At 45.0% G+C, this 23,191-nt stretch overlaps 1 protein-coding gene and 1 pseudogene across 1 annotated transcript in view; one reads left to right on the top strand and one right to left on the bottom strand.

Moving 5' to 3' along the window:
• Window positions 1–19,460, bottom strand: part of SNRNP200 (small nuclear ribonucleoprotein U5 subunit 200) — a 29,506-nt gene extending 10,046 nt beyond the window's left edge. Inside the window, 29 exon segments of the mRNA XM_036028329.1 lie at window positions 93–266; window positions 421–610; window positions 725–879; window positions 1,122–1,240; window positions 1,581–1,687; window positions 2,299–2,382; window positions 2,630–2,710; window positions 2,818–2,970; window positions 3,333–3,530; window positions 3,814–4,002; window positions 4,171–4,302; window positions 4,853–4,963; window positions 5,200–5,349; window positions 6,687–6,810; window positions 7,025–7,218; window positions 8,629–8,799; window positions 9,366–9,521; window positions 9,759–9,896; window positions 10,180–10,353; window positions 10,445–10,528; window positions 11,075–11,211; window positions 11,346–11,445; window positions 11,555–11,707; window positions 12,051–12,149; window positions 13,408–13,463; window positions 13,915–14,107; window positions 14,821–14,992; window positions 18,863–19,026; window positions 19,416–19,460. Of these exon segments, the coding sequence (XP_035884222.1) occupies window positions 93–266; window positions 421–610; window positions 725–879; window positions 1,122–1,240; window positions 1,581–1,687; window positions 2,299–2,382; window positions 2,630–2,710; window positions 2,818–2,970; window positions 3,333–3,530; window positions 3,814–4,002; window positions 4,171–4,302; window positions 4,853–4,963; window positions 5,200–5,349; window positions 6,687–6,810; window positions 7,025–7,218; window positions 8,629–8,799; window positions 9,366–9,521; window positions 9,759–9,896; window positions 10,180–10,353; window positions 10,445–10,528; window positions 11,075–11,211; window positions 11,346–11,445; window positions 11,555–11,707; window positions 12,051–12,149; window positions 13,408–13,463; window positions 13,915–14,107; window positions 14,821–14,992; window positions 18,863–19,026; window positions 19,416–19,460 (4,003 nt within the window).
• On the top strand, window positions 16,521–18,355 carry LOC114499485 (annotated as a pseudogene).
• Window positions 19,461–23,191: the final 3,731 nt, after the last annotated feature.

The following is a 23,191-nucleotide window of genomic DNA, read 5'->3' as shown; positions in this document are numbered from 1 at the left end:
CATGCCTGCAAGACCTGAGCACCATACTTCCCTTCTGGTGCAGAAAACATCTGGTGACCTGACATGGCCTCCAGGAAAACTGACACACCTACCTTGGGTCTGGATGGGGTTAAAGAAAGGAAATTTATCTTGGTAAAGGCTCTCGAAGGCGCTGTTTCTCAAGGCAGACACAGGCAAGGGCTGCAAGTCCAGAAGTTCAGTGGGAGGCGGGTACTTCTCTGGCAGGATCAGGTGTCGGAAGGAGACAGGAAGCTGGGTCTCACAAGCTGTCAGAAGAGAAACAGTAGGCAGTCCTCCTTACCTAACAGCTCCGAGAATCCCACTGTGCAGCAGATGTATTGCTCTCCCCCACAAGGTCACTTGTACAACTGCCCTGGGGGGACCTATCCCTAAGGGGCTATGCAGAGGAGACACACTCACAGAGCCAGCGGTCAGACACCACACGGATGAAGTACTGAGGAGGCAGTGGTTCAAAGACAGGCACAAAGAATGTAATGAGGTGCTCGTCCTGAGCATACTTGGCCTTGAGTAGAAAATACTCATGGTGCAGTATCACCTCACTGTCCACATCCTCCACGAGAATCCAGAATGCTTCCGATGAACCATGGACCTGAAAACATGCACAAACAGGAGAAACATAAGCCGCTGTGGGCACACAGCACGTCCAGCCCAGCTTTCCTCAAAACCACACTAAAGCCAGTGCCTCCACCAAGCCAAGGTTTACCTTTTCATCCCACTGGAAGTCTGGCGTGATGGTCAGCTCCACTTTCAGGGTGGAGCGGGTGATGGGCTGCAGGTGCACAGACAGCTCCAACTTGGGGAACAGGTGCACGTATTTGTGGATAGTCTTGCCCATCTTCGGCATACGGATGAGCTCCCCTGTGAGGACACAAGAGGGCACAGGGGCTGCTACCCGGCCTGCCAAACGTGTCTGCACATTGGGGGCCACCAGGAAAGTGGCAGGTTCTACTCTAGTGTGTTCAGGCCCTTCCCTTCACTCTCAGTAGAGCCCAAAGGAGTCAATGGCCAAGACCAGGAGCTGGCCTAGTGCTTGAGAGGGCATGAGAGGTGACCAGGACATTAGAATACAAGGCTTAGAAAGACCATAACTTCCCACACACCTATCTCATTATGATTCAGGTCATACAGACGCTCAAAAGGGAAGTTTTTCTTCTCAATCTTCTTCACTACTTCCTCAGGGAGTTTCCGAAACTGACGCAATGGACACATGGACTGCCACCTACCATCAAAGAAAACAAAACAGTTTACTTCCTTGTGCAGGTCCTGTAACAAACTGCCTCCATCATGGCTCCTGAGAGATCAGCTGTGACCACATGAGACACAGGCATTAAGCAAGGACATCCGGAACTGTGCCAGCTGTGGGACCTGAGGGCCAGCCCTCACCACCACCCTGTACCCATTTCCCAGCTCCACCCCTCAAGGCCTAGTCTCTTTTCAACTTGCCCACGTCCCATTTCATGCATCAGGACCGGAGGTCAGGTGCACTCTACGACTTTCCCACCACCCTCCACCTGGGCACCCCAACAAGGTGATGAGCTGCCAGCATCCAAGGTCCTTACATGCGTTTATCAATCATCTTGCAGAGGTTCAGGGTCTTATCCGTAAGCTGTGCCCAACCTCGGTTCAGGACAATTTCAAAGATGGCCCTCATCAACCGGCCTGCCGACTGGGAAAAGACAAAGCATTCCCTCTGTTAGGTCCCCACTGTCCCCAGATGAATGAAGCCACCTTCCACACACTTTAACTGCCTCACTCTGATGTAATCAGCCTCACCACTCAAAAACAAAGTCCCTCTGTAACTACTCTTCCCCCCTTCATATAGTAGGTGCTTGCTAAACACAGATTAATAAGAAAAGGCAGCTTGAGTTCACCACACATTTTAACCTGAAGCTCACCGCATGATTTTAAAACTTTCTGGCTCATTTAGTATTCAAAGCTCTAGTAGTTATAAAGACCTTTGCCAATTCTGGACTATTTTTGAGCCAGCAGCCACAGTGGGAAGTCACTCTCTAGAGAAGCCGATGCTGTGTCCTGTGACTCTCTCTACGGAGCCCTCCAGGCACTCTCTTGAGGCCTTACTTTCCTACACGCTCAAGAGCAATAGACCAGAGTGGCTGTACCACACATGCATTAACCAATGAGCCAGCTAAGGGAAACAAACCTCAGCACTTCCCACACCCTTACTAGCACTCAGCCTACTTCATCCAAGATGCACAGAGCACACAGGATAGTGAACTGCTGAGGCCCCCTCTCCAGGTGACACAACTCTGCCCTCACCTGTGTGACGTACACCATGTCTGCCATCAGTGCAAAGCCCTCCAATTTCAGCTGTGAGATGAAGGCTTGAAGAAGCACATTGATCTGGAAAAGGCAAGGTCAGCCAGAAGGCAGCCAATCATGAACAACCCAAGGAAACAAATCACACTTCTGCTCTGGGCATCTCTTGATTTAGATATTAAGTAACTACTCTTCCATATAAAAAGAACACATGGGAAGGATGCTGGGAGGACTAAGCAGGTCAGCAAGCACAAACCCCAATCCAAGGTCCATCTTTCACAAGATTCTGAAAACCAGCTCTCCTTACCCCAAGCAGAGGTGCTGGGCTCACCTTCGCACTGGGCTCCTCGATGCTCTCCTTTACAGGGATGGGTACCCTCTCCAGCAGCTTCTGTAGCTCCAGCTTCTCTTCCTACCACAAGAAGGAAACAGGTCAAAGAAACACCAGATGGCCGAGGAGAGAACCCACCCCGCAACTCGGCGGTACCGGCCACCTGTCCCAACATGCTATGGACTCACCTCTCTCACGGTGATGTTCTTAAACTCTGAAGACAATGAGAAGACTCTGAAAAGCTCAATCTCACTCAGAGTAGGCTTCAGCAGCTGATTGTAGGTCTGCACTGTGTCATTGGTGATGTAGTAGTGGCTGGCTATACGACCCAGTTCCGTCACCTATGAAGAAGAAAGATGCAATCCAATGCAAGCGTTAACAGGCTGCAACCTCTCACTGCAGACAACAGGAACCCACTGGGTGAACGCATCACAATGTAAGTGCCTGGCCCAGGCACATGAAGAAAGATGGCACAATAATCCAACCTACAGTGAACTGACACCCACACAGAAAAGAGAGATAAATTAGCTACCTCCACTCAACTTCCAGAAAGGAGGCACTGTCAATCAGCAGAGTGCAACCCCACCTGCTCTCCACAGTTCCAAGCAATGGGCATTAGGCAGGGCTCAAATTTAAGTATTTGTAAATGTATCCTGGGACAATGACTTTTGTTGAGACCTCTTTCATCCCTTGGCCTGCTCACCTGAAAGTTACCTGTCTTCTTGTCATACTTGACCAGATTGTTCTTATCCAGCATCAAGGCAGCAGTATGAACCAGATCTAGTCGGCGCTGGTCCAGCAGGGGGTCTCCCTTGAGATCATCATGAGAGATGCCATACAGGGTTGGGGATCGGAGCATTCGGATATACAGGTAGGCATAGCCCAACCAGTTCACCGCATCCTACAAGAGACAGCTTCTGGGTCTTAGCATGGAGAACTGGTGTCCAAATAAAAAGTTCCCAAGAATCATTTGAAATTAACTTCCAATTATAAGAATGTTTATTATGTATCATCTGAGGAGTTACAGTATTTCATTGTAAAAAAAAGGAGTCCTTTCTAAGATCTTTTAACAAGGGGAACTATCAGCCAAACCCAAGCAGTTTGACGCTGGAAGACCCTGGGTGCTGGTGACTCACAGCACCGCAGAGACCATCCCACTCCTGCAAGAGCAGCACCCTCCCTACCTTTGCATTCTGCACATTGCCCAGCACGATTTCCGCGTTGAGCATGTCAGGCAGCTTTGACACCATCTGGCTCTCAATAGGAAGCTGCTGGTTGAGGAGAGAAAGGTAGTACTGAAGCTCCCCATGAGAGGTGATGAGTATGCCTTCACCCTTGGTGTCATACTGGGGTCTTCCAGCACGTCCCAGCATCTAGAGCGGAGAGAGCAAACAAGAGGGCTGTGGCCACAGGGCTGCTGGGCGGGATCCCAGGTTTCTCCTTTACAGACCTTCGCCTTCCATCTGCCCTATTTTCAGCACCCTTGCATCCTGTACCCGGGGTGCTGTTCCTCACCAAGAACAGACTCAAAGGATCTGTACCTGGAGAATGTCCAGTGCCCCCAGTTCTGTCCAGCGCCCCTTCTCTGGACTATACACCTGGGTGCCTTTGATGATGACTGTATGTGCGGGGAGATTCACACCCCAAGCCAGAGTTGCTGTGGAAACCAAAACCTACAGAGGCAAAGCAAGGTGAAAAGGAAAACAGATGTTACCACCAGAGGGTCACTATCCCCAGCTTCTCTAGGCACCTGGTCCCAGAGCTTCTAGCAGCACCAAGGCGGGTCCCATCCTTGGCAGTGTAACACCAAAATAAAGAGGAAAGGGGTCCTCACACACATCACCTATTCAAGAAAGAACCTTTCAAGGTCCTATAGATAACTTAAGCAGCAGAAGTGCAGACCTATGTTAATCACCTTAGGGTCACCAAACACACAGGCTGTCCCAGGAGAGAATGTGAACAAGACAGGCCCTGACGATGTGAGGCCTTATTTGGCACTATTTGGAGTCACCAACATGCTATGCTTCTAGACACTTCCTTGAACTCACTTGCCTTCCCCCAGAAGTATGTGAAGAGCTAGGAGAGGTGGGATCACAACTATGCCTACCACAACTCTCTGACATGGGCTCCCTGAGCCAGAAACAACAAAGCACTAGGCACAAACGTACGGCACAACCTTGGACATTTTGGGTCTTCTGAACTCTGTGCTTCGTCCACCCTCACCTGAATGTGTTTATCAGCAAAAAGATCCTCTACAAGTGTTCTGTCAACTCTGGTCATGCCTGCGTGATGAATAGCAAAGCCATAGGGCAAAAGATCCTTCAGCTCCAGGTTCTATAAACAGAAAAAGCAGGTGATTAGGTGAGCCTTCCTGTGGGAACTCTCCCAGAGAGGAAATAAATCTCTTCATATGAGACCCTATTACCTGCTCTACAAACCCACACCCAGTGATCAGCCTTAACTGGTGTGAAACAGCAGCATGAGGGTACAGTCCTGAAGGACCATCTGGATAACCTTGGATTGAGGCAGTTCCCAGGTAGGAATGGGAGAACTGGCCTGTGTCTCCTCACCTTGCACTGCTCAGCTTCTGTCCGAAGGACTTCTGTGGAGGCAGAACCCTCTCTCAGAAACAGACCCAGGGTGTCCTTCTCTAGGCACATGTCCCGGATGGCCCTGGCCGTCTTCCCAGTCTCCTTCCGGGAGTGGACAAACACTAACACCTAAGTAGAAACCAGATTTGCCACAGTCAATAGACACAGCTCCCACAGTCCCTCCCATAGTGCCAGCAGCAAGAAAACAGACTGGCACCATCTTAAGGCCAAAAGCAGCAGTCTTGAAGGGGAGCCATGGCAGTAGTGGACTCTCTCAGAAGCCTGAACAGGGCTGGTTGGACCCTAAAAGAATGAACCATCCAGTATAGTGAGGTAGTCCTATAACTGGGAAACCAAACTAACTCACACCATAGTATCATTAACAGCAAGTTTACATACAACAAGGACACAAATTCAGGAATCTAATTAAGAATTTGTGTTCAGTATGATTCTAAGCCACCTGAAGAATGTGTCTGCAAAATAATAGCTAAAATACTTATGAAATAACAGGCACTGGCCTTTATAAAAGGACGTAAGAAATAAGTCTCAGGCTCTGGCAGGTGTGGCTCAGTTGGTTGGAGCACTGTCTATAACTGAAAGGTTGTGGGTTTAATTCCCAGTCAGAGCACATACCTAGGAGGCAGGTTCAAGCCTCAGTCCGGGAGTGTACAATCCCTAGAGAAAGTCAATGCTTTTCTCTCACAGCAATGTTTCTCTATCCCTTCCTCACCCGTCTCTCTAAAGTAATGAAAATAGGTCCTCAGGTAAGGATAAAAAAGTAAGTTTCAGTATGAGACGAGCACCATTTTGAAAGAAATAAAGTCCTCCAAGTATTTAGTGCCAAGAATAGATCTGTCTCTTCATCTAAATTCATCTCTTCACCCAAATTCAATGCTGTTTATCAGACAAAAATATATGTCACGTTTTCCTTAGTTTTTGTCCTCGTTAACATGGCTAAAGCCAGTTTTCAAATGAAAAATTATACCCTACTTTATAGTCAAATGCCCTCTTTCAGTAACTTTCATCTTTATTTTTACTGAGTTACATTTTCAGTGTAAGTCCCCCAGATCTTTTATGGAAGAAACCCTTGATAATGCAAATAGAAAGACCAACTATCTGAACCTCAGGATTTCTTTTTTGGGAGTTTTTAAATTACAAACTCAATTTATTTATTGGTTTATAGGACTATTCAGGTTATCTAATTCATCTAGTATGAACTTTGGTGGTTGACAGTTTTTAAGAAATGGCCCATTTCTTCTAGGTTGTCAAATTTATGTGTAAAAAGTTGTTCAGAATATTCCTTTATTATCCTTTCAATGGCCACAGCTCCTGTAATATCCACGTCATTCCTGATATTGGTGGTTTGGGTTGTGCCATCTCTACCTTTACCAATCTTGCCTAATTATTAGTAAACCAAGAATTCAAAAGAACAGAGTTCAAGAATGGTAAAGAACCCACAGACAGACCTGATTTTTTCCTGCATGTTCCATGATCTTCTCATAGACTATTTCATTCATGATCTGGAAACGCTTGATAGCTTTTTTCTCTGTGATGCCTACATAAGTCTGTTCCAGAGGCACTGGGCGGAAGCTGGAAGTTCAATAGTTAGACAAATGAGGTTTTTGGCATAGAATATCACAGAAATCAATGGTCCTTTTCACTGCCCAGGAGCAATATTCCTATTTTTGGAGTCATACCATATCAAAACCCAAAGGCTCTTCTAAAACCCAATGCAACAGAGCTCCATAGAGAAGGAGAAAGACAACAAGGTCACCTCATTCGATTTCTCCCTATCTCCTCATACCTATTGTCGAAGTAGAAGAGGCCCTTGGCAGGATCAACACGCAGAAAGGTGGCCACATCTTCATAGTTGGGGAGGGTGGCACTAAGCCCAATGAGTCTTACATCCTCTTGGGTCATCTCAATGTTTCGGATGGCCCTGGCCACCAAAGCTTCTAAGACAGGGCCTCTGTCATCATGGAGAAGATGGATCTCATCCTAAGGAATGGAGAGTAGCAAATTACCTCCAGGACTAGAAAAATTGAGCCCCCTTTCCTGACAATAGTTGCATTTTGTAGGCATATGCCTAATATGCCAAAAAAATAAGAACAGGAATCCCAAGACACAGAAACCAAATGATGAGACAAAATTCACCATCAACACCCCCAACCCCAGGAAATAATATGCTCTGCAATGAGCTGCCTCGATACAGTTTAGTAAAACAATGTTTTACAGAAAAAAAATCTGATACCTCGGGTTCAGTGGTTCATAACTTGACACAAAGGTTATTTTCTTTACTGAAAATGAAGCGTCTGATCAAACCACATTTATACCAAATAAAGGCTTCACTTCTGAACTAATACCTTCACCAAGAACAAAAGATACTGTGCATCAAATGGCAAGTTCACAGGGCCTAAGGCTGTGCTGCCCAAATTTTAGCATGGAAACAAAGCAGCAGGGGACCTCATTAAAACGCACACTGCACTTCCCCTTCCACAGCTGTGGGGTGGGGCCAGGGACTCTGTTATTTCTACCAAAACTTTGGGTAACAAAGGTCTAAAGCAGGAGTTAGCAAACTTTTCCTTTTTCCTTTCTTTTAAAGATATTAATTTCTTTAGAGAGAGGGGGAGGGAGGGAAAAAGAGAAACATCAATGTACAAGATAAACATCGATTGGTCGCCTCTCACATACCCTAACTGGGGACCTGGCCTGTAATCCAGGCACGTACCCTGACAAGCAATTGAACTGGCCACCTTTCAGTCTGCAGGCCAGTGCTCAAACCACTAAGCCCCACCAACCAGGGCAGCAAACTTTTTCTTCAAGTGCTAGATAGTCAATACTTTAGGTCTGTGGGCCACAGCCCTTGTTACAAATACTCAATTCAGTCACTGTGACACAAAATCAGCTGTAAACAGTATCTAAACAGTATGTATGGCCATGCTCCAATAAAACAAAAACCACCAGCCACAGCCTGCCAGCCCATTCTAGAACACTGAAAACCAACACATGAGCTCTTCCTTCTGCTTTCCCAGACAACTTGGACTACACTCAGACTGAGTGACTGGTCCCCAGGCACTTCTGCTTCAATGGGACACAATATCCTGACTCCTTACTTGTTCCCTCTGAGAATGGACTATTTGTATTTATAAACCCCACTGATGTTCTGGGAGGACACGATTAGTTTTTTCTTTGTCTGTTTATATCTATCTCAAAATATTTCAGACATAAAGAAGCCATAAAGAATAAGAGCAATCACTGTGCGCCTACTGGGAAATTTTCAGTGAAGTACAGGTTATCATTTAATGGTAAAAGCAATGCTGACAACAGGGGTCATTACAATGGCCAATAACTGGAGAAAAGGCCTGGACCAGACTGATCTCCATGACCCAACAAGTGCCCCCTGCTCACCAGAATGATGAGCCGCACGAGCTGGGTGTAGGTGCGCTCCCCACCCTTGCGAGTAATGATGTCCCACTTCTCAGGGGTACAGACGATGATCTGAGTGGCGCTGATCTCCTCCTTGCACAGCTGGTGGTCACCAGTCAGTTCTGCAACAGTGATGCCGTATGTGGCCAGGCGCTGGGTGGAGTAAAGGCATGATGTCAAGTAAGAATGTTTGCAGAGGGCCTTGGCACCAAACTGTCTGAAAAGTCTGAGCACAGGGTATTGGAAGTAGGTATGAGCCCATTAGAGAACTATCAGATGAATGATATTGACCATATGAACAAATCCAAGTTTACACTGGGGAAAATGTAACAGACAAAGGTTCCCCAAGAGCTCTGCACAAGAGGGAGAAATGGAAATGTGTAGATCACAGGACGTGGACTAACACCAGCAGGTCTATTATCAACCCCAGCCACATGAGGGCTTCCTAACTACTCCAACAATGCCTATGAGAACTGGAGAAAACGGCTATGCAGAGGGTGACAGAAAGATGATAAATCCTTGCAAAGGCTAGGACAGGTCAAACGCATTCTTGGTTCAGAACCACTCTGTACCAGGGTCAAGTACCATCTCTGAAATGGAAAAAACACCATCTGAGCCATTGCAGAGATGCCCTGATACAAGAAGCAGTGAAGCACTGGGCCAGCCCCCAACCTGTGATAGTGCCGCCAACATCTTCTGGAGGAGAGTTCTATCCTTACCTTTCCAAAGCTGCCCACCATCTCCTGCACCAAGGACCGCATGGGAGCAATGTAGATGATCTTGAAGTCGTCCACATTGATAGTGCCGTCCATGTTAATATGCTTCCCAATCTCCCGCAGCATGCACATCAGGGCCACGTTGGTCTTACCAGCACCCTGAAACAGAGGTCAAGGATGAGGAGGCCTGTTTACCTGGGAACACTCACTGCCCTAACTCCCATGGGCTCACCATCAAAACAGAGACTAGAGCACATCCCAAAAATTTTATTCAACATTTAATATCTCTTTCATCAAAGAATGAAGATTTGGGGTATATAGGTACAGACAAGCCCTCCTGCCACCAAAACCATACACCACATTTCACAAGAAAGCAGCAGCCAGGGCAGTGCTTACAGTGGGAGCGCACAGCAGCAGGTTCTCATCTGTTTCCAGGGCAGCCCGGTATAGCTTACTCTGGATTCGGTTCAGCGTTTTGAAGCCCTCAAATCCAGCCTGCGCGTACTTGGGCAGCTTCTCCACTGGGAGGAGTTGCTGAAAAGAAGAGGCATTTCATATTATACTGGCAGCACCCTGAGCAGACTGTTCTTGAGGGATCTCCAGGACTACATTTCCTGGTAAGCTCCCTGTGTCTTCTCCACTAAGGACCAGACCAGAGGGATCAGTATTATCCTCTGGGCTCAAAATCAAGAGAGAAAAGTTTCCACTTCTGAAATAAACTGTCTACGAGATGAGGCCACATTGTGGTCAATGGGTTGAAATCCAAACTGGAAGGAAGGTAACCTGGGCAGAAAATCGAGAGAAGCAACCAACTCACCTCCTCTGAACCAAAGGGCTTGGGCTTCAGTGCAGGAACATGCACCTCTTCGTAGCCCTTGCGCTGGCGACGAAAGGATCCATCTGGAAGCTGACAGCGTTTGTTGGCCATGAAGTGGCTCCCTTGGGTGAAAACCAGGTCCTCTAAGTCCAGAACCTGTCTTGGAGCCAATGCCTGAGAGAAGGAAAAACAGAAATACAAAGTCAGGAGGCTGAGCAAATGAGCTTCTATCCATCACTGCCTTAGAAAGGGCCCTGACACTGACCTCCCCGCCCTGGTCCAGATCCATGGTTTCCAGGTCAGTGTCCATTCGGGACTGCCGCACTCGCTCCCTCCGGGACCGCTCCTCCTGCAGTGGGGACAGACAAAAAGGGCAATGACTTATCACCATTCTAGGCTCCTGTACTTCTCAGTCCCTGCTTAGCTGAGCTTGACTTATGGCTGCTAACCAGTTAAGCCCCAAAACAGAAACACAGTCATTTCTGTTCAGACACTTCCTAGATGAAAGCAAGGAAACGGACTTTAATGGACAATGCATAGTGCAGGGGTTTCAAACACAGATGGTCAACGATTCAGTGTCAAGGGCTCTTCCTTTGTTCGGCAAACACATCTCCTTTCCTCTATTTCAGGATACCATGATTTTGTATGTAAACAAACAGGAAAAGGCCTGCCGTGAGGGCAAAGACAGCAGATCAGAGGTCTCTCGGCCACACCAATGTGAATTTGTAAATTCTAGTATGTACCACTGACAAATCTCACTTTAGAGAAATACTTTATTTCTTCACCTTCCCAAAAATAGGCATTTAACTTTATGCTGCAATCTTCTAATTAATGTCTCTTCTAAAGCAAACAGTCTAGCTCCGGAATCAGACAGAATAACCAGCTTAGCCCTTACGCGGATCAGATCCTCCTTCTCTGTTTCATGGAGCTGGTAGAGAAACTTTGACAGCTCTGGATCAGCTTCCATCTTTCCCATGATCCTTTCCTTTTCAGCTTCACTCTGTGCACTGGCCAGCAAGGTGCAGTATAAAACTGACAACAGCAAAAAAAGAGAGGTGAGGAGGCAGTGAATAAAAAATGAATGAAACATGTACAGAAGCTATGAAGGCAACAGTCTCCATCACACACATGCACACACACTACAGAGGGGGCCACGGTATACTCACTCATCATCCTGTGCTGCCGGAGCACTTTAATAAAATCGAAAGTGTTGAAACCAAGGAGCAGCACCAACTGGTTTTCACACTCCCGATCATCACTGGCCGTCTGCAGAAAAGGTAACACCAGGATTAAAGACACAGCCATCTGCTTCATACACTGTCCCACCCCACCCCCCAAGATAACACTACATGCAAAAATATGACCTTGGCCATACCTTTAAGATTTCCAACACTTCATCTGCCTTCTTCTGAGACACAATGGCATCATCATAAAAGCGACTGAGCTGCCGCTGTAGCCAAAAGGCATCGATGTCCCGGGGGTGCAAATCCTTCTTCTTAGAACTCATTAGCTCACCAGAGGCCACAAGCTGCACGAATAGCAGGCACTGAACTCACCATGTTTCTGTCTGCCCCCAACTACTTTCCCATTATCCGGCAATAGAGCTCTACTCGCCACCTGTAGCCCATCTTCCACTGAAAACTTTCCAGAGGAAAGAAAAGTCTGCTGTACTGAATTCGAGAGCACACCAAACTAAGATCTCATTAACACATGCCTTTGGGAGGGAGGATGACTGACTGAAATCTTAAAACCAAGACACTAAATGTTTGTTATGGCCTACCCTAAAAGGGAGCTCAATAAATGATATCACAGGACCTCCATATGGGAAAGAACCTGGCCTGCAGCCATGAACAAAAACAGACTTTACTCACATTAGCAGAGAGGGTACAGCGCACCACAGCTTCATCCCCTTCCATGTCATCATCGGACGCCTCTTCTCGAACTTCCCCATATACATCTTCATCACCTTCCTGTGGAGAGAGCCCCCACCCCGATCCATGACTTGGAGCTGATCCTGACATCCCCACAGATCATCTCCTCTAATCACTTGGTTAGAGCGACGGCTTCGGGGTGAAACCAACAGTCTATTGAGACCAAGGTCAGCCTCAGCCAGAGTACATTCAATTACATGACCTCACTATTCTCAGTCCACGTGGCATGGCTTCATTAGGTGCTTCTCTCTTTTTTGCTTCTCACCTGAGGGTGCCACAAAGGCAATCAATGGGACTACAATCTCTCTCATACACATACAATCAATGCGTGTTAAAAGAGCTCACAGCAAGCAGGAGAGAAGAATTAAGCAGGAGAAACATGCTTGGATCCAGAAGTGCAGACCACATTGGGCTTGCTCACCAGTCTTTACTACACACTGGCTCACACCATTTCATGGACTCAGCACAGTATTGTTTAAAGCAGGAACTTAATGATAAGCACTTGTTATATGAATGAGTTCTGTGAGCAAAGCCTTCTTTCAGGTTCTTGCTACTTAAAATCTACAATTCTATTAACTATACTGCAGGCAGGGGCTTAGCAGTGGACTATTTCACTCATCTGCTAGATGGACAAACTGAAGCAAAATGACCTGCCCAAGATACAGGACCAAAATTCAGACCTCCTGGCTGCCAGTGTGGTGCTCTTTCCTGACTCTCCTATACTGCCCCTTCTTCCTGTCCTAGCATACAGAATTCCAAGGCCGGCATTTTACCTTTCGGAGCCATACTCACACACAAAGAATTCTAGGGCAACTTTGCAAAGATTTTTCAAAAGCCCCACTTGTTCCTATTTAGTTATATTCAAGAAATTATAATTAGGTGGCAAACCTCAGTGGATGCTGCAACCGTTACTTACACATCCATGTACCAAACATGCCTATGCTCTTGGGCAAATGTACATTCTTTTGAAACTGGCAGTGGGACACAGCATCGACCAGTGGGACATTATCACAGTAAGGTTAAAATGAAGTAAAACGTGATAGCAGACACCTTCAATAAAGGTATACACTGTACTTATCTTTTTCTTTTTGCTGATGCACTTAGTTTAAATTATTGTTAATTTGTAAGTTTAATTTGCTTTATAAAACCTGAAGATGACCATAATAATTTTTCAGCAAAATAATACTTATGCCCAAGTTTGACACCATCAAGTTTATCTGGCTTTGGTTAGGGAACTTCCTTACACTAGAACAATTTCAAAAAACAATAAAGTAGATCCACTTGTTTTAACACTCACCTCCTCATCAGACTCAAACTGTACGTTCACACCATATGTCTCATCAATGTTGTCATCTGCAACAATGAGATTAGAGAAAGAGGACAGCGAACAGTTAGTGAATTGAGGCGCTACAGAGCACATTTCCCCACAAAATGCCGGACTTGCCTATCTTCAGTATGGAGCTCAAGTCCAAGGACTCAGACACTCAAGGATCAACATTAAGAATCAACTGTACTGCTACCAGTGAGGCCTCCTCCAACCTGCCAAGCTTGGGTACAACCCCGCTCTGCTTGCCCAACCATTTGCATCCCCCAGGCTCTGCCCAAGTTTTCCCCATGTTCTACACAAGAAAATGGTCCAGAAATAAATGGCTTCTATTCTAGGGATTCTGCCATCCATCAATAAACACCAAAAAGAATATGGGAACCGACACATTCAGGTGTTTTAATGACTGAAGCTAGAATATCACATTTAGGGTCAACAAGTGACCACTTAATATGATCAGGACATAAGAAGCTCAGTTACCCATATTCTGGATTTCCTTGTCTCCACCGTAGTCTGTGATCTTTTTACCCAAGTTTACTAGCACATGGTATCTGGTATCATCTGTCTGCCCCAGCAATAGGTCAATCTCTTTTCTCCTTTCCTTGTCACGAAGCTTTTCATTCTTTAGGACTGCTAGAACTTCATCAGCTGCCCCACAAAGAATATCACGTGGCTGGTGGCAAAAAAAAAAATTTAGAACAGGCAGATCATCACTGACCAACATATGTGACAACTGATATGAAGAGTCATACATCTTTAAAATCTCCATCCCAGGTTCTGATCATCTCATTAATGTAAATAAAAAATGCCACCAAGTTACATAATTGAAAGAAAACCTGTTTTAAAAAGATTAGGCAGGTGGTCTTAGAAAGCAAGACATGAATTCCACTACAGCCTGACACATTTCTCTGGGCGACAGAGGCACTCCAATCTTCTCTAGCCTGCCCAACTTTTGGAAATTCTCTGTCCTCACCTCCTCTAGCACCCACCTCAACTAAAGCCTCTCTGGGACACATAAAGGTCATGTATAATGGTTAAGAGCCAACTCTGGATATTGACTACCTGGTTCTTATCATGGCTCTGCCAAATACAACCTTTGTGACTTGGGAAAATTATGAGTGATTCTATCTTTGCCTCACATGGCTCTTCAATAAAACTGAAAATGAGTATTAATAGCACTTAATCATGGAGCTAACATGAAGACTGTTAAAAGAGAAAACACATAAGGTACTATCCCAGATAAAGTAAGTGCTCAGGGATTATTAGCCACTTCTGCAAATTGGCACGGCCCACAGAGGAACCTCCACAAACAAGATTCTTCTGGGGCCCTCCAGTTGTGACTCTCTCCCTCCCCAAAACCATGACTTCTCCCTCTGGTTGCCTCACCTGGTCCCCAAGGGCAGCCTGGATGAAGCTGAGCAGCACTTCGTAGGTCTCCCGGGTCTCTTTGGTTTTGGGCTTATAGATGATGCCTACCATCTCATCGATGCCCTCCGAGAGCAGAGTGTACCCCTTCATCTTGTTGATGTCGTGTCGGTCCTCATCACGCTTTCTTCGCCTAACAGACATGTAATGTGATGGTGAACTGGCAGAACCTTTCCTCCCAGAGGCAAGACTAAATCAAGCCCACCCTTCTTTCCTTCGCAGCTTCGTGGCACAGAGGTGGTATTTAAAAACATAAACCTGTACCTCAAAACATAATTCTCATTTGGCCTTACCCACTTGCAGGAGTTACTCCTTTATAGGAACGCCGTAATAGAGAGTCCTGTCATTCTCTCACTAAACGCACTGAACGTTATTACAGTGAGACATCTCATTCATTTAAAAAACACAACCCTTTTTGCCCTGGCAGGGGTGGCTCAGCTAGCGAGTGGGGAACATCGTCCTGAGGACCGAAATGCTGCAAGTTCGATTCCCAGTCAGGGCACATGCCGGGATTGAGGGTTTGGTCCATGGTCAGGGCACAAAAGAGAGGCAACTGTTTCTCTCTCACATTAATGTTTTTTTCTCTCTCTCTAAAAGCAATGAAAAACTGTCCTCAAATGAAGATAAAAAAATAAAATTTAAATTTAAAAAGAAACCTTTTTCAGCCCTGGCTGGCGTAGCTCAGTGGATTGAGCGCGGGCTGCAAACCAAAGTGTCGCAGGTTCGATTCCCAGTCAGGGTACATGCCTGGGTTGCAGGCCATGACCCCCAGCAATCGCATATTGATGTTTCTCTCTCTCTCTCTTTCTCTATCCCTTCCCTCTCTGGGGATAAATAAATAAAATCTTAAAAAAAAAAAAAAAAGAAAAGAAAAAGAAAGAAAACTTTTTCTTTTGCATAACATTATATAATGGGATTTTTACTTGTTTTTCAAATACGTTTTTCCAGCCAGAGAAACTGTAGCATCAAAGTAATCTACTGCCATTCAATTTCCAAATTATAACAAAACTGGAAAAAAAGTCATACTTTGTAAAGTAGAAGACCAATGATGTTTTAACTCATTTCAAATGCAACTACTTTAATCAAAACTGGGGTTAGGAACCTTTGAGACATCATCATGGGAGGAGGAGAACAGACAATCAGGGTCAAAAAATAATAGGAAGATAAAGCTGAATTATTTTTTAAGTTTTGAAACATATTCCTAAACAGTAAAAAATAACAAAAAACCTGTCATTTATACCATGGATGCCTGAATATTAGTTCATAAAAACAAAAGTAGGAAATGGGAAACAGGGGAGGAAAGAAGAAGGGATGGGATGTTAGTAATGGAAGAAAAATAATTACCGAGACAAAGAACAGCAAAGATTGTGAAAATATCATGAAAAAAATTAAAATCTCTCTATGGACCAGAAACACATACATTAGAAAGAGGTCTAGAGAGGTCTAGCCCTGGCCAGTGGCTGAGTTGGTTGCAACAGGCCCCCAGACACCAAAAAGTTGAGGGTTTGATTCCTGGTCAGGGCACACATCCATGTTGAGGGTTCAATCCCATCAGGGCATACACAGGAGACAACAGATCAATGTCTGTCTGTCTCTTTTTTCTCTCTCATCCTCCCTCTGTCTCTAAAATCAGTAATTTTTTTAAAAAAGAAAAAGGTCTAAAAGTTGGAGTCTGTCCCACACACACCAGTAAGTGCCTTGTCTGTACCAGCAATGGCCATGGCCCCATCCCTGGTGGCGCCTAACCTCTTTCCCACAATGCTGCAGGCAGAGGGCTCACCACCAGTTCACTGCTGGCTTCTCCTTTTCCTACTGGAAGGATCCTGGTCACTGGTAATGTAGGGTGCTGCACTGCAACAGTTGCTCATTTGGATTGAGTAAAGACTTTATTTTAAGCTCAATATCAGCATTACAAACATTTAGGAGTATTTTCTGCATTGTGTGCTACTCCCCAAAAACAGGGAGACCTGGGATTGTATAAAGGGAATGGTGCAATGATTCAAATCTTTCCCTATGGCATTTGAGCATTACAAAATGTTAATTACTACAAAGCCAGGATTTTTCTGGTCACGTGCACAGATTAATGGATGGATCCATGGCAGCTATGACAGCAGTTTTCTGCACTTTCCCTCTTGTCCTGGTTAGAGTAGCCTAGCATTCCAAGTGAAAGGAGACCACACATACACAGAATTATTCATGCAGTCAAAAGAATTTATGCAGAGGAAGGTGGTTTCCTTGGCTTTTAGAGGCCTAATGCCTAATTAGGAATGGCTCCACATGTAGGTGTTTCAGTTTTTACTTTTGCTGCCTGAAAGACTATCAGGCTTGCCCATGTCCCTATCCTTGGCAAACCCTCCTCAGAAAAATCACAAAAACTTACTTTGCAGTGGTATTGCTGGAGGAATAGCACAGACTATGTCCTACCCATCTGATGTAACTTTTAAGCAAATGCAATGAGGAATTGTTCTTCCAGAATTTGAAGTGTCTTACCATGCAGGAGACTATGCATACATCTGTGGACAGCATGGAGTTCAGAAAGGACTATGTCGTGGTTTATCTCTGAACTACCTTCACTGCATTCCCTCTCAAGCAGTGGCATTTACAACACATGAACTTATGAAGCAGTTTTTTCACCTTGATTGAAAAAAAGGATGTGATTTCCTTTCCTTAATAAATTCTCAGAGAGAGAAATAAAATGTTACTGTAATTTTGGACAGAACAGAGTTGAAGAGAGATATCTACCCTGTCACAGGAACCACTGGTATTACTTTAGTACTTGATTATTTTACTCATCACAAATCAAAACTGCTTATTATACCTTTTGATGCCAAAAGTTACACCACAGAGCAATGAAAAAAACTCCTAAACCGATGCTGGCAAATCAGGGGATTTGAAAACATTTAAAGGTGTTATTTGGAAGTACAACTAAATTAAAATGGGACTCAAGAGATTGCCATCAATTTTATCATGCTGTTCTAAACTTTTAATTAGAATAATTTTCAAAGACTCTAACATTGGTTATTATTACTATAACAAATATACCTTGCAGCAGAATGATGGGAACTTAACTTTTAAGTTATATAAACCATAGCTCAGAAGTCAGCATTGAAGAATTATTCTTATTATGTCTCTTCATAAAATTCTGCTCCAGTGGATAAAAGAAAAAACACCTTTTCTTTTCATTTTTTTTAAAAAAATAAACATTGTATTTAAAAAGTAGTCATACAGAGACTCAACAATAAATGAATTTTGTTATTGCTCAAATGTTATTAGCAGGTACTATGACAGACTAAAATATTTTTAAAAGTCAATGTATTTCCTAAAGACAGTAATAGTAAATACTGACTATATTCTTTCAAACTGGATTAGCATAAAGATTTGCTTTGTTAGGTGATTTGGTGTGTAATAGAAAATTTATTTAACTGGGCTGTGAAATATCCATTAATATAGATGAAGATGTGAATGGCTGTTTTCCAAGTATCGTCATGATACATCAACTAGTGTTGATGTAAACACTAGTTGATGATTCTTTCATGTAAAATAATTGTAGTGCAACATAAGAAATATAAAATGATTTAAATTGCTATCCTTTTTATTAAAATGGTAAGAATGACAGTTACTGTGTTTAGAGTGCTTTTTATGTTTTATTATAAGCATGACAAAAATGGATGGGGAACAGTTACAACTTTGTCCTCAGAAATAGTGATGTGTAGAATTGATGTTTTTCTCTCCCTCTCTCTTCTTCCTCTCGCTCTAAAATCGATGAAAGCATCCTCCACAGGGAGGATTTAAAAAAAAGTCTAAAAGCTGTTTTCCATTTCAGGTACACTTGTTAAGGCCAAAGAACCTTTTAGCTCCCATGTTGTTTTTACCTTCGTTAAGCTGTTTTAATGCCACTAATGTCTCATTTTGCACTCAGCAGCCCGGCAAAAACGCTGCTCAAATAATCATGAGAGGGTGGGCTTTGCATCTGAAGAAAAATCATTCTCCCTTTGATACTCACTTGGCTCTTCTTTCCTCCTGCATCTGTGGTTTGGTCCGTTGAGCCTTATCTCCCATCCGGGTGCCCTCCAGCTTCCCAACCAAGGATAGCACCTCTCCTGTGGGTTCATCCCGGCGAGTCCGGTCAATGAGAGAACGGTCAGCTTGGAGGACGAGATTCGAGTTCTGAAACAGATCACAATATTATGGAAGTTCTGACATGAGCAGGGCCAAGTCCTATATCACAAGGATGCCAGAGGATGATACCAAAGGAAGTAAAAATTAGAGTAACTCAGCGCTGATAATAAAAAAGATGTTTTCCTTAGGAAGTAAACAGCACTGCATAATTGCGCGTTAGCAAAGCGCAAGCAAATCCGTAATCCAGTGCCGCTCCTAACACTGCCCATTAAAACCCACACAGGGGAAAGCGAGCACGTTGAGAGTAACATCTAGGAGAAGGTGGGTATACCGCTTTCGTGGTTCCCCTGTAGGCCTTCAGTCTTAAATCATCCGCCCCAGCCTCCCGCTCCCCACTCGGCTCCGGAAACCGGAGTTCTCCCCGACTCCACACGCACCGCTTTGTACTCGTACTGCAGGCTTCGGGCGGTCACATCCGCCATGGCCGCGGCCGATCCCGGATCTCAGCGATCCGCTCCCCTAACCCTCACGCTACAATCGCCCACCGCTCTGCGACCCCGCGAGGCCAAAAAAACGGTGGAGAGACGAACTAGAGGCGGAGACAAACCTGCTCCCTTCCCCTTCCGCTTCCGGGTCGCGCACCAAAAGTACGGGGTGTGTTTCCGGCGGTGCGTGGGCGAGCGGTGTTGCCCCGTGGCCTTCTGGGTGAGGCCGGCGAATTCCAGGTCCGCAATGTGGGGACTGGCCTCCACCCCTGGACTCTTTTCTGACCCCCACCTGGTGCTTAGAACGGATGACACGTAGTCTCCCTACAACTCGGACTCCAGTCCTCGGCTCCTAAAACTCAGCTTCATGACAAAACTTAGGCCTGCTTACCCCCTGTCCTAACCCGAGCGCTTTTCTACCCGCTGGACTCTGACAACCTTCCTGTGAGCTCTGCAGGCAAGGAAGGGCTAATTTCCCCCTGGAAACTGAAAACCCGAGTGAGTGTGTGTGTGTGTGTGTGTGTGTGTTAGTTTCCTTCGGATTTCTATGTTTAAAAAAGGAAAGAAAACTCTGCTCCCCCATCTGCCCTACCTAAAACCCTATGCCAGCTGGGTCCCTCAATTTGCTCCCCAACACTTGTCACGTACCACAGCAGGGCTCTCCAGGAATCCTTGGTGAAGGCAGCTGCCCTCCTGGCAGACTATGAACTAAGTATTTTTTTTTTTAAAGATTGTATTTATGTCATTATTAGAGAGAGGGGAAAGGAGGCAGAAAGAGAGAGAAACATCAATCAATTGCTTCTCCCATGCTCCCAAGGGGGGACCTGGCCCACAACCCAGGCATGTGCCCTGACCAGGAATCAAACAGGATCTACATTTCTGTTTGCAGGCCAATGCTCAACACACTGAGCCACACCAGTCAAAGCTTGAACTTAATTTATTATCCTACAAGTGTGTCCAACACACAGGCTGCATGAGGGCCAGGATGGCTATGATTGCAGCCCAACACAGAATTATAAATTTCCTTAAAACCTTTTCTTTGCTCATCAGTTTTTGTTAGTGTTTGTGTATTTAATGTGTGGTCCAAGACAACTCTTCTTCCAGTGTGACCCAGAGACGCCAAAAGGTTGGACACCCCTGGGTGACAAAGCCCCTGCCCTCCCACACCCAATCTACCAGTTCTCACTTGTGGCATGGCAACTAACAGCTGAATGAGTACCTTATTTAGAGACTGTTTGCTTTTGAAAAATAAATGAGTTATCCTCAACAACAGTCTCCTGTAAAAGGATAAAGTCAGTCCCATTTGCTATTGTGGCACCATTTGCCTAGCAGGCCTATGACCTTGTTAAACATTGCTGTTATTTTACTCTTCTGAGCTTTGTGCCCAGGCTGGAAGTTACTGGAAAGCAAGAGCAGAGCTAACCACTCCCTACAGCCATAGGCAGAAAATAACATTGGAGTAAACTGCAGCCTCCGTGTTACAATGCACCAATAGCCCAGGGGCCACATGACAGCAACCCCATCCACCCTGTTTAAAAGCCAATTATAATAACATAAAGGTTCAAAGCCCTACCCTTCAGTGCTGTTGTACCTCTCCACACCATGCCCCTCCCCATTTTTTTTGGAGAGTCAATGAGAGCTTTACTCTCTACACTTTCTTCTCTTTGTGAATTCTTTCATAGCTGGTGTCACTGACCACCCTAACATTTTGATGGCCCATACAGGGACATTCTCTATTTCTCCCTCTCCTCCAGCCTCCTGAGACTTAAGACTAGGGGAGTAGCGGGCAGCAGGAGCTTGACCCAGGCTAACACCCTAACCCTGTCTCTGCGAGATTTGGAGAGAGGATTCTAAACCTTCTCCATCTCTCTGGACTCTGCAGACAGCCTCCTCCTCACTCATCTTCAAGGCCAGCAATCAGTCAGTCTCTCTGAATCTCGGGATGAAAACATCTTATATAAAGTGATAGCTTATCCCCCCATCTTGTTGTAAACCCCAGTACTGGGTCTATCAGTTTCTCAGAGTTTTGGCTGGAAGGGACACCTCCAAACATTTCCCTGCTGTTTGCTCTCAGGGCCCAGGGAGGCCTGGCTCTGAGACAGAACCTTGTGTTCCGTCTGCTCTCAGGCTCTGGCCACAGACCTCTAGGTCATTTGAGTTGGGGATGCCCTCCCCAAACCTTCCCCCCACCTTGGTGGTTCTTGTCCCTGGGATATCCTTCCCTTTTTACCATGGACAATACTTTCCCGCCCAAGGACTCCTCATTGGGTTGTCTAGTTAAGAACTTGAAGGCCCGGCCCCAATACAAACTGGGTGACTAGGAAGTCTGGCCCACGAACAGATCTCTTAACTGTAATACTATCCTCCAACTCGACCTTTACTGTCACCATCTAGATCCTCTCCTTAGGTTTAGTTTTTAAGGGGAGACAAGATTTTAACCTTCAGCTGGGATTCCAGGCCTCTTCCTCCTAACTGTGCCTTTTCATTCAAATGTGCCTCTCACTACCACCCTCCATCCCCCATTTTTGTTTCCAGCTGAGCAGTGTTCTACCCCCTAACGCCATGCTCTTTAATCAATATTACCCAGCAGAGGTGATGCTGTTTCTCACCTGCCTAACCCAAGTGCTGTATTCAACTCCTATTTGGAATTAGGCTTGGCTCCACTGGGCCACTTGAGTAAAAAGTGTACAAGAGGGAGAAATTCTCACTGCCTTCCACCTCCAGACTGTAAAATACTCTATATTCTCTTCCTAGAGACCTGGGATCTACTAAATCCTGGGGAAAATTGGGCCTGCATCTCAATGCAGAGAAAAAAGTGGCATTTTAAACTGAAGCCGCTTTTCCTCCCCTTTGCCTGATGAAACTAAAGTCCTTCTAGGAGAAGCTTGCTTTTCTTTCCCTACCTTTTTGAAGTGCAAACACTTGCTTTTCTTCAAGAACTCTTGTCTAGGCCATCTTTTAAAATACAAATTTTGGGGAGATAATTATTATCAAATGGGGGAACCTTAGCTATATCTGAGCAAATCAATTTAATTTATTTCATCCATTCCTTTCTAAATCAGCAAATTCTGGTAAAACATATTGAACATCTAGGTGTTTTGAAATAAAACATAAAATACCGAAACACAGATGGCTAGACCTGCTTTTGACTTTTCGTTACAAAGAGGCTGTGGAGTGGCTTTGGAGCTGTAGGTAAATGTCTTGTGCTTTATTGGAGGTGTGTTTTTTGAAAGTGAGAGTGTGTTTGCCAGCAGAGGAACTTGTTTGTAATGACCATGAGATGTGTGCACAAGCCAGTCTAGGGAATGCTGTTGCTTACTTTTTAATCATTATATGAAATTAAGGCTTCCAAAAGTTAAGTTCAAATTAAGTTGGAAAGAAATTGTATGGTGTTAATAATAGAATAATAGAAGGCATGAGGCATGGAGAAGCAATTTTGAAAGACAGGAATTGAAAATTAGTTATTCTAAAAATTGTTATTTCTAAAGGGATAAGAAAGTTTGTGAAAGTTGCATAAAGGTTTGTGAAGGTTGTGAAAGTTTTAAATTTGTGAAACAAGGAAAGCTCAGGCTCCAGTATCCCTTCTTCCACCTAATTTCTCCCTGCTGACATTCATTGATGACCCTGGTGGCACCTGGAGTTGTTTCCATTACACTTTCTTTTGTCCTCATCAGTGTGGGGAAACCAACCTGACAGCTGTGGAATAAATCCTTCATCAAGATGCATTT

The sequence above is a fragment of the Phyllostomus discolor genome, chromosome 6 (genome assembly GCF_004126475.2).
Source record: "Phyllostomus discolor isolate MPI-MPIP mPhyDis1 chromosome 6, mPhyDis1.pri.v3, whole genome shotgun sequence".
Lineage (NCBI taxonomy): Eukaryota > Metazoa > Chordata > Mammalia > Chiroptera > Phyllostomidae > Phyllostomus > Phyllostomus discolor.
Note: the sequence above shows the minus strand (reverse complement) of the source record. Positions and strands in the feature narration are given on the sequence as shown.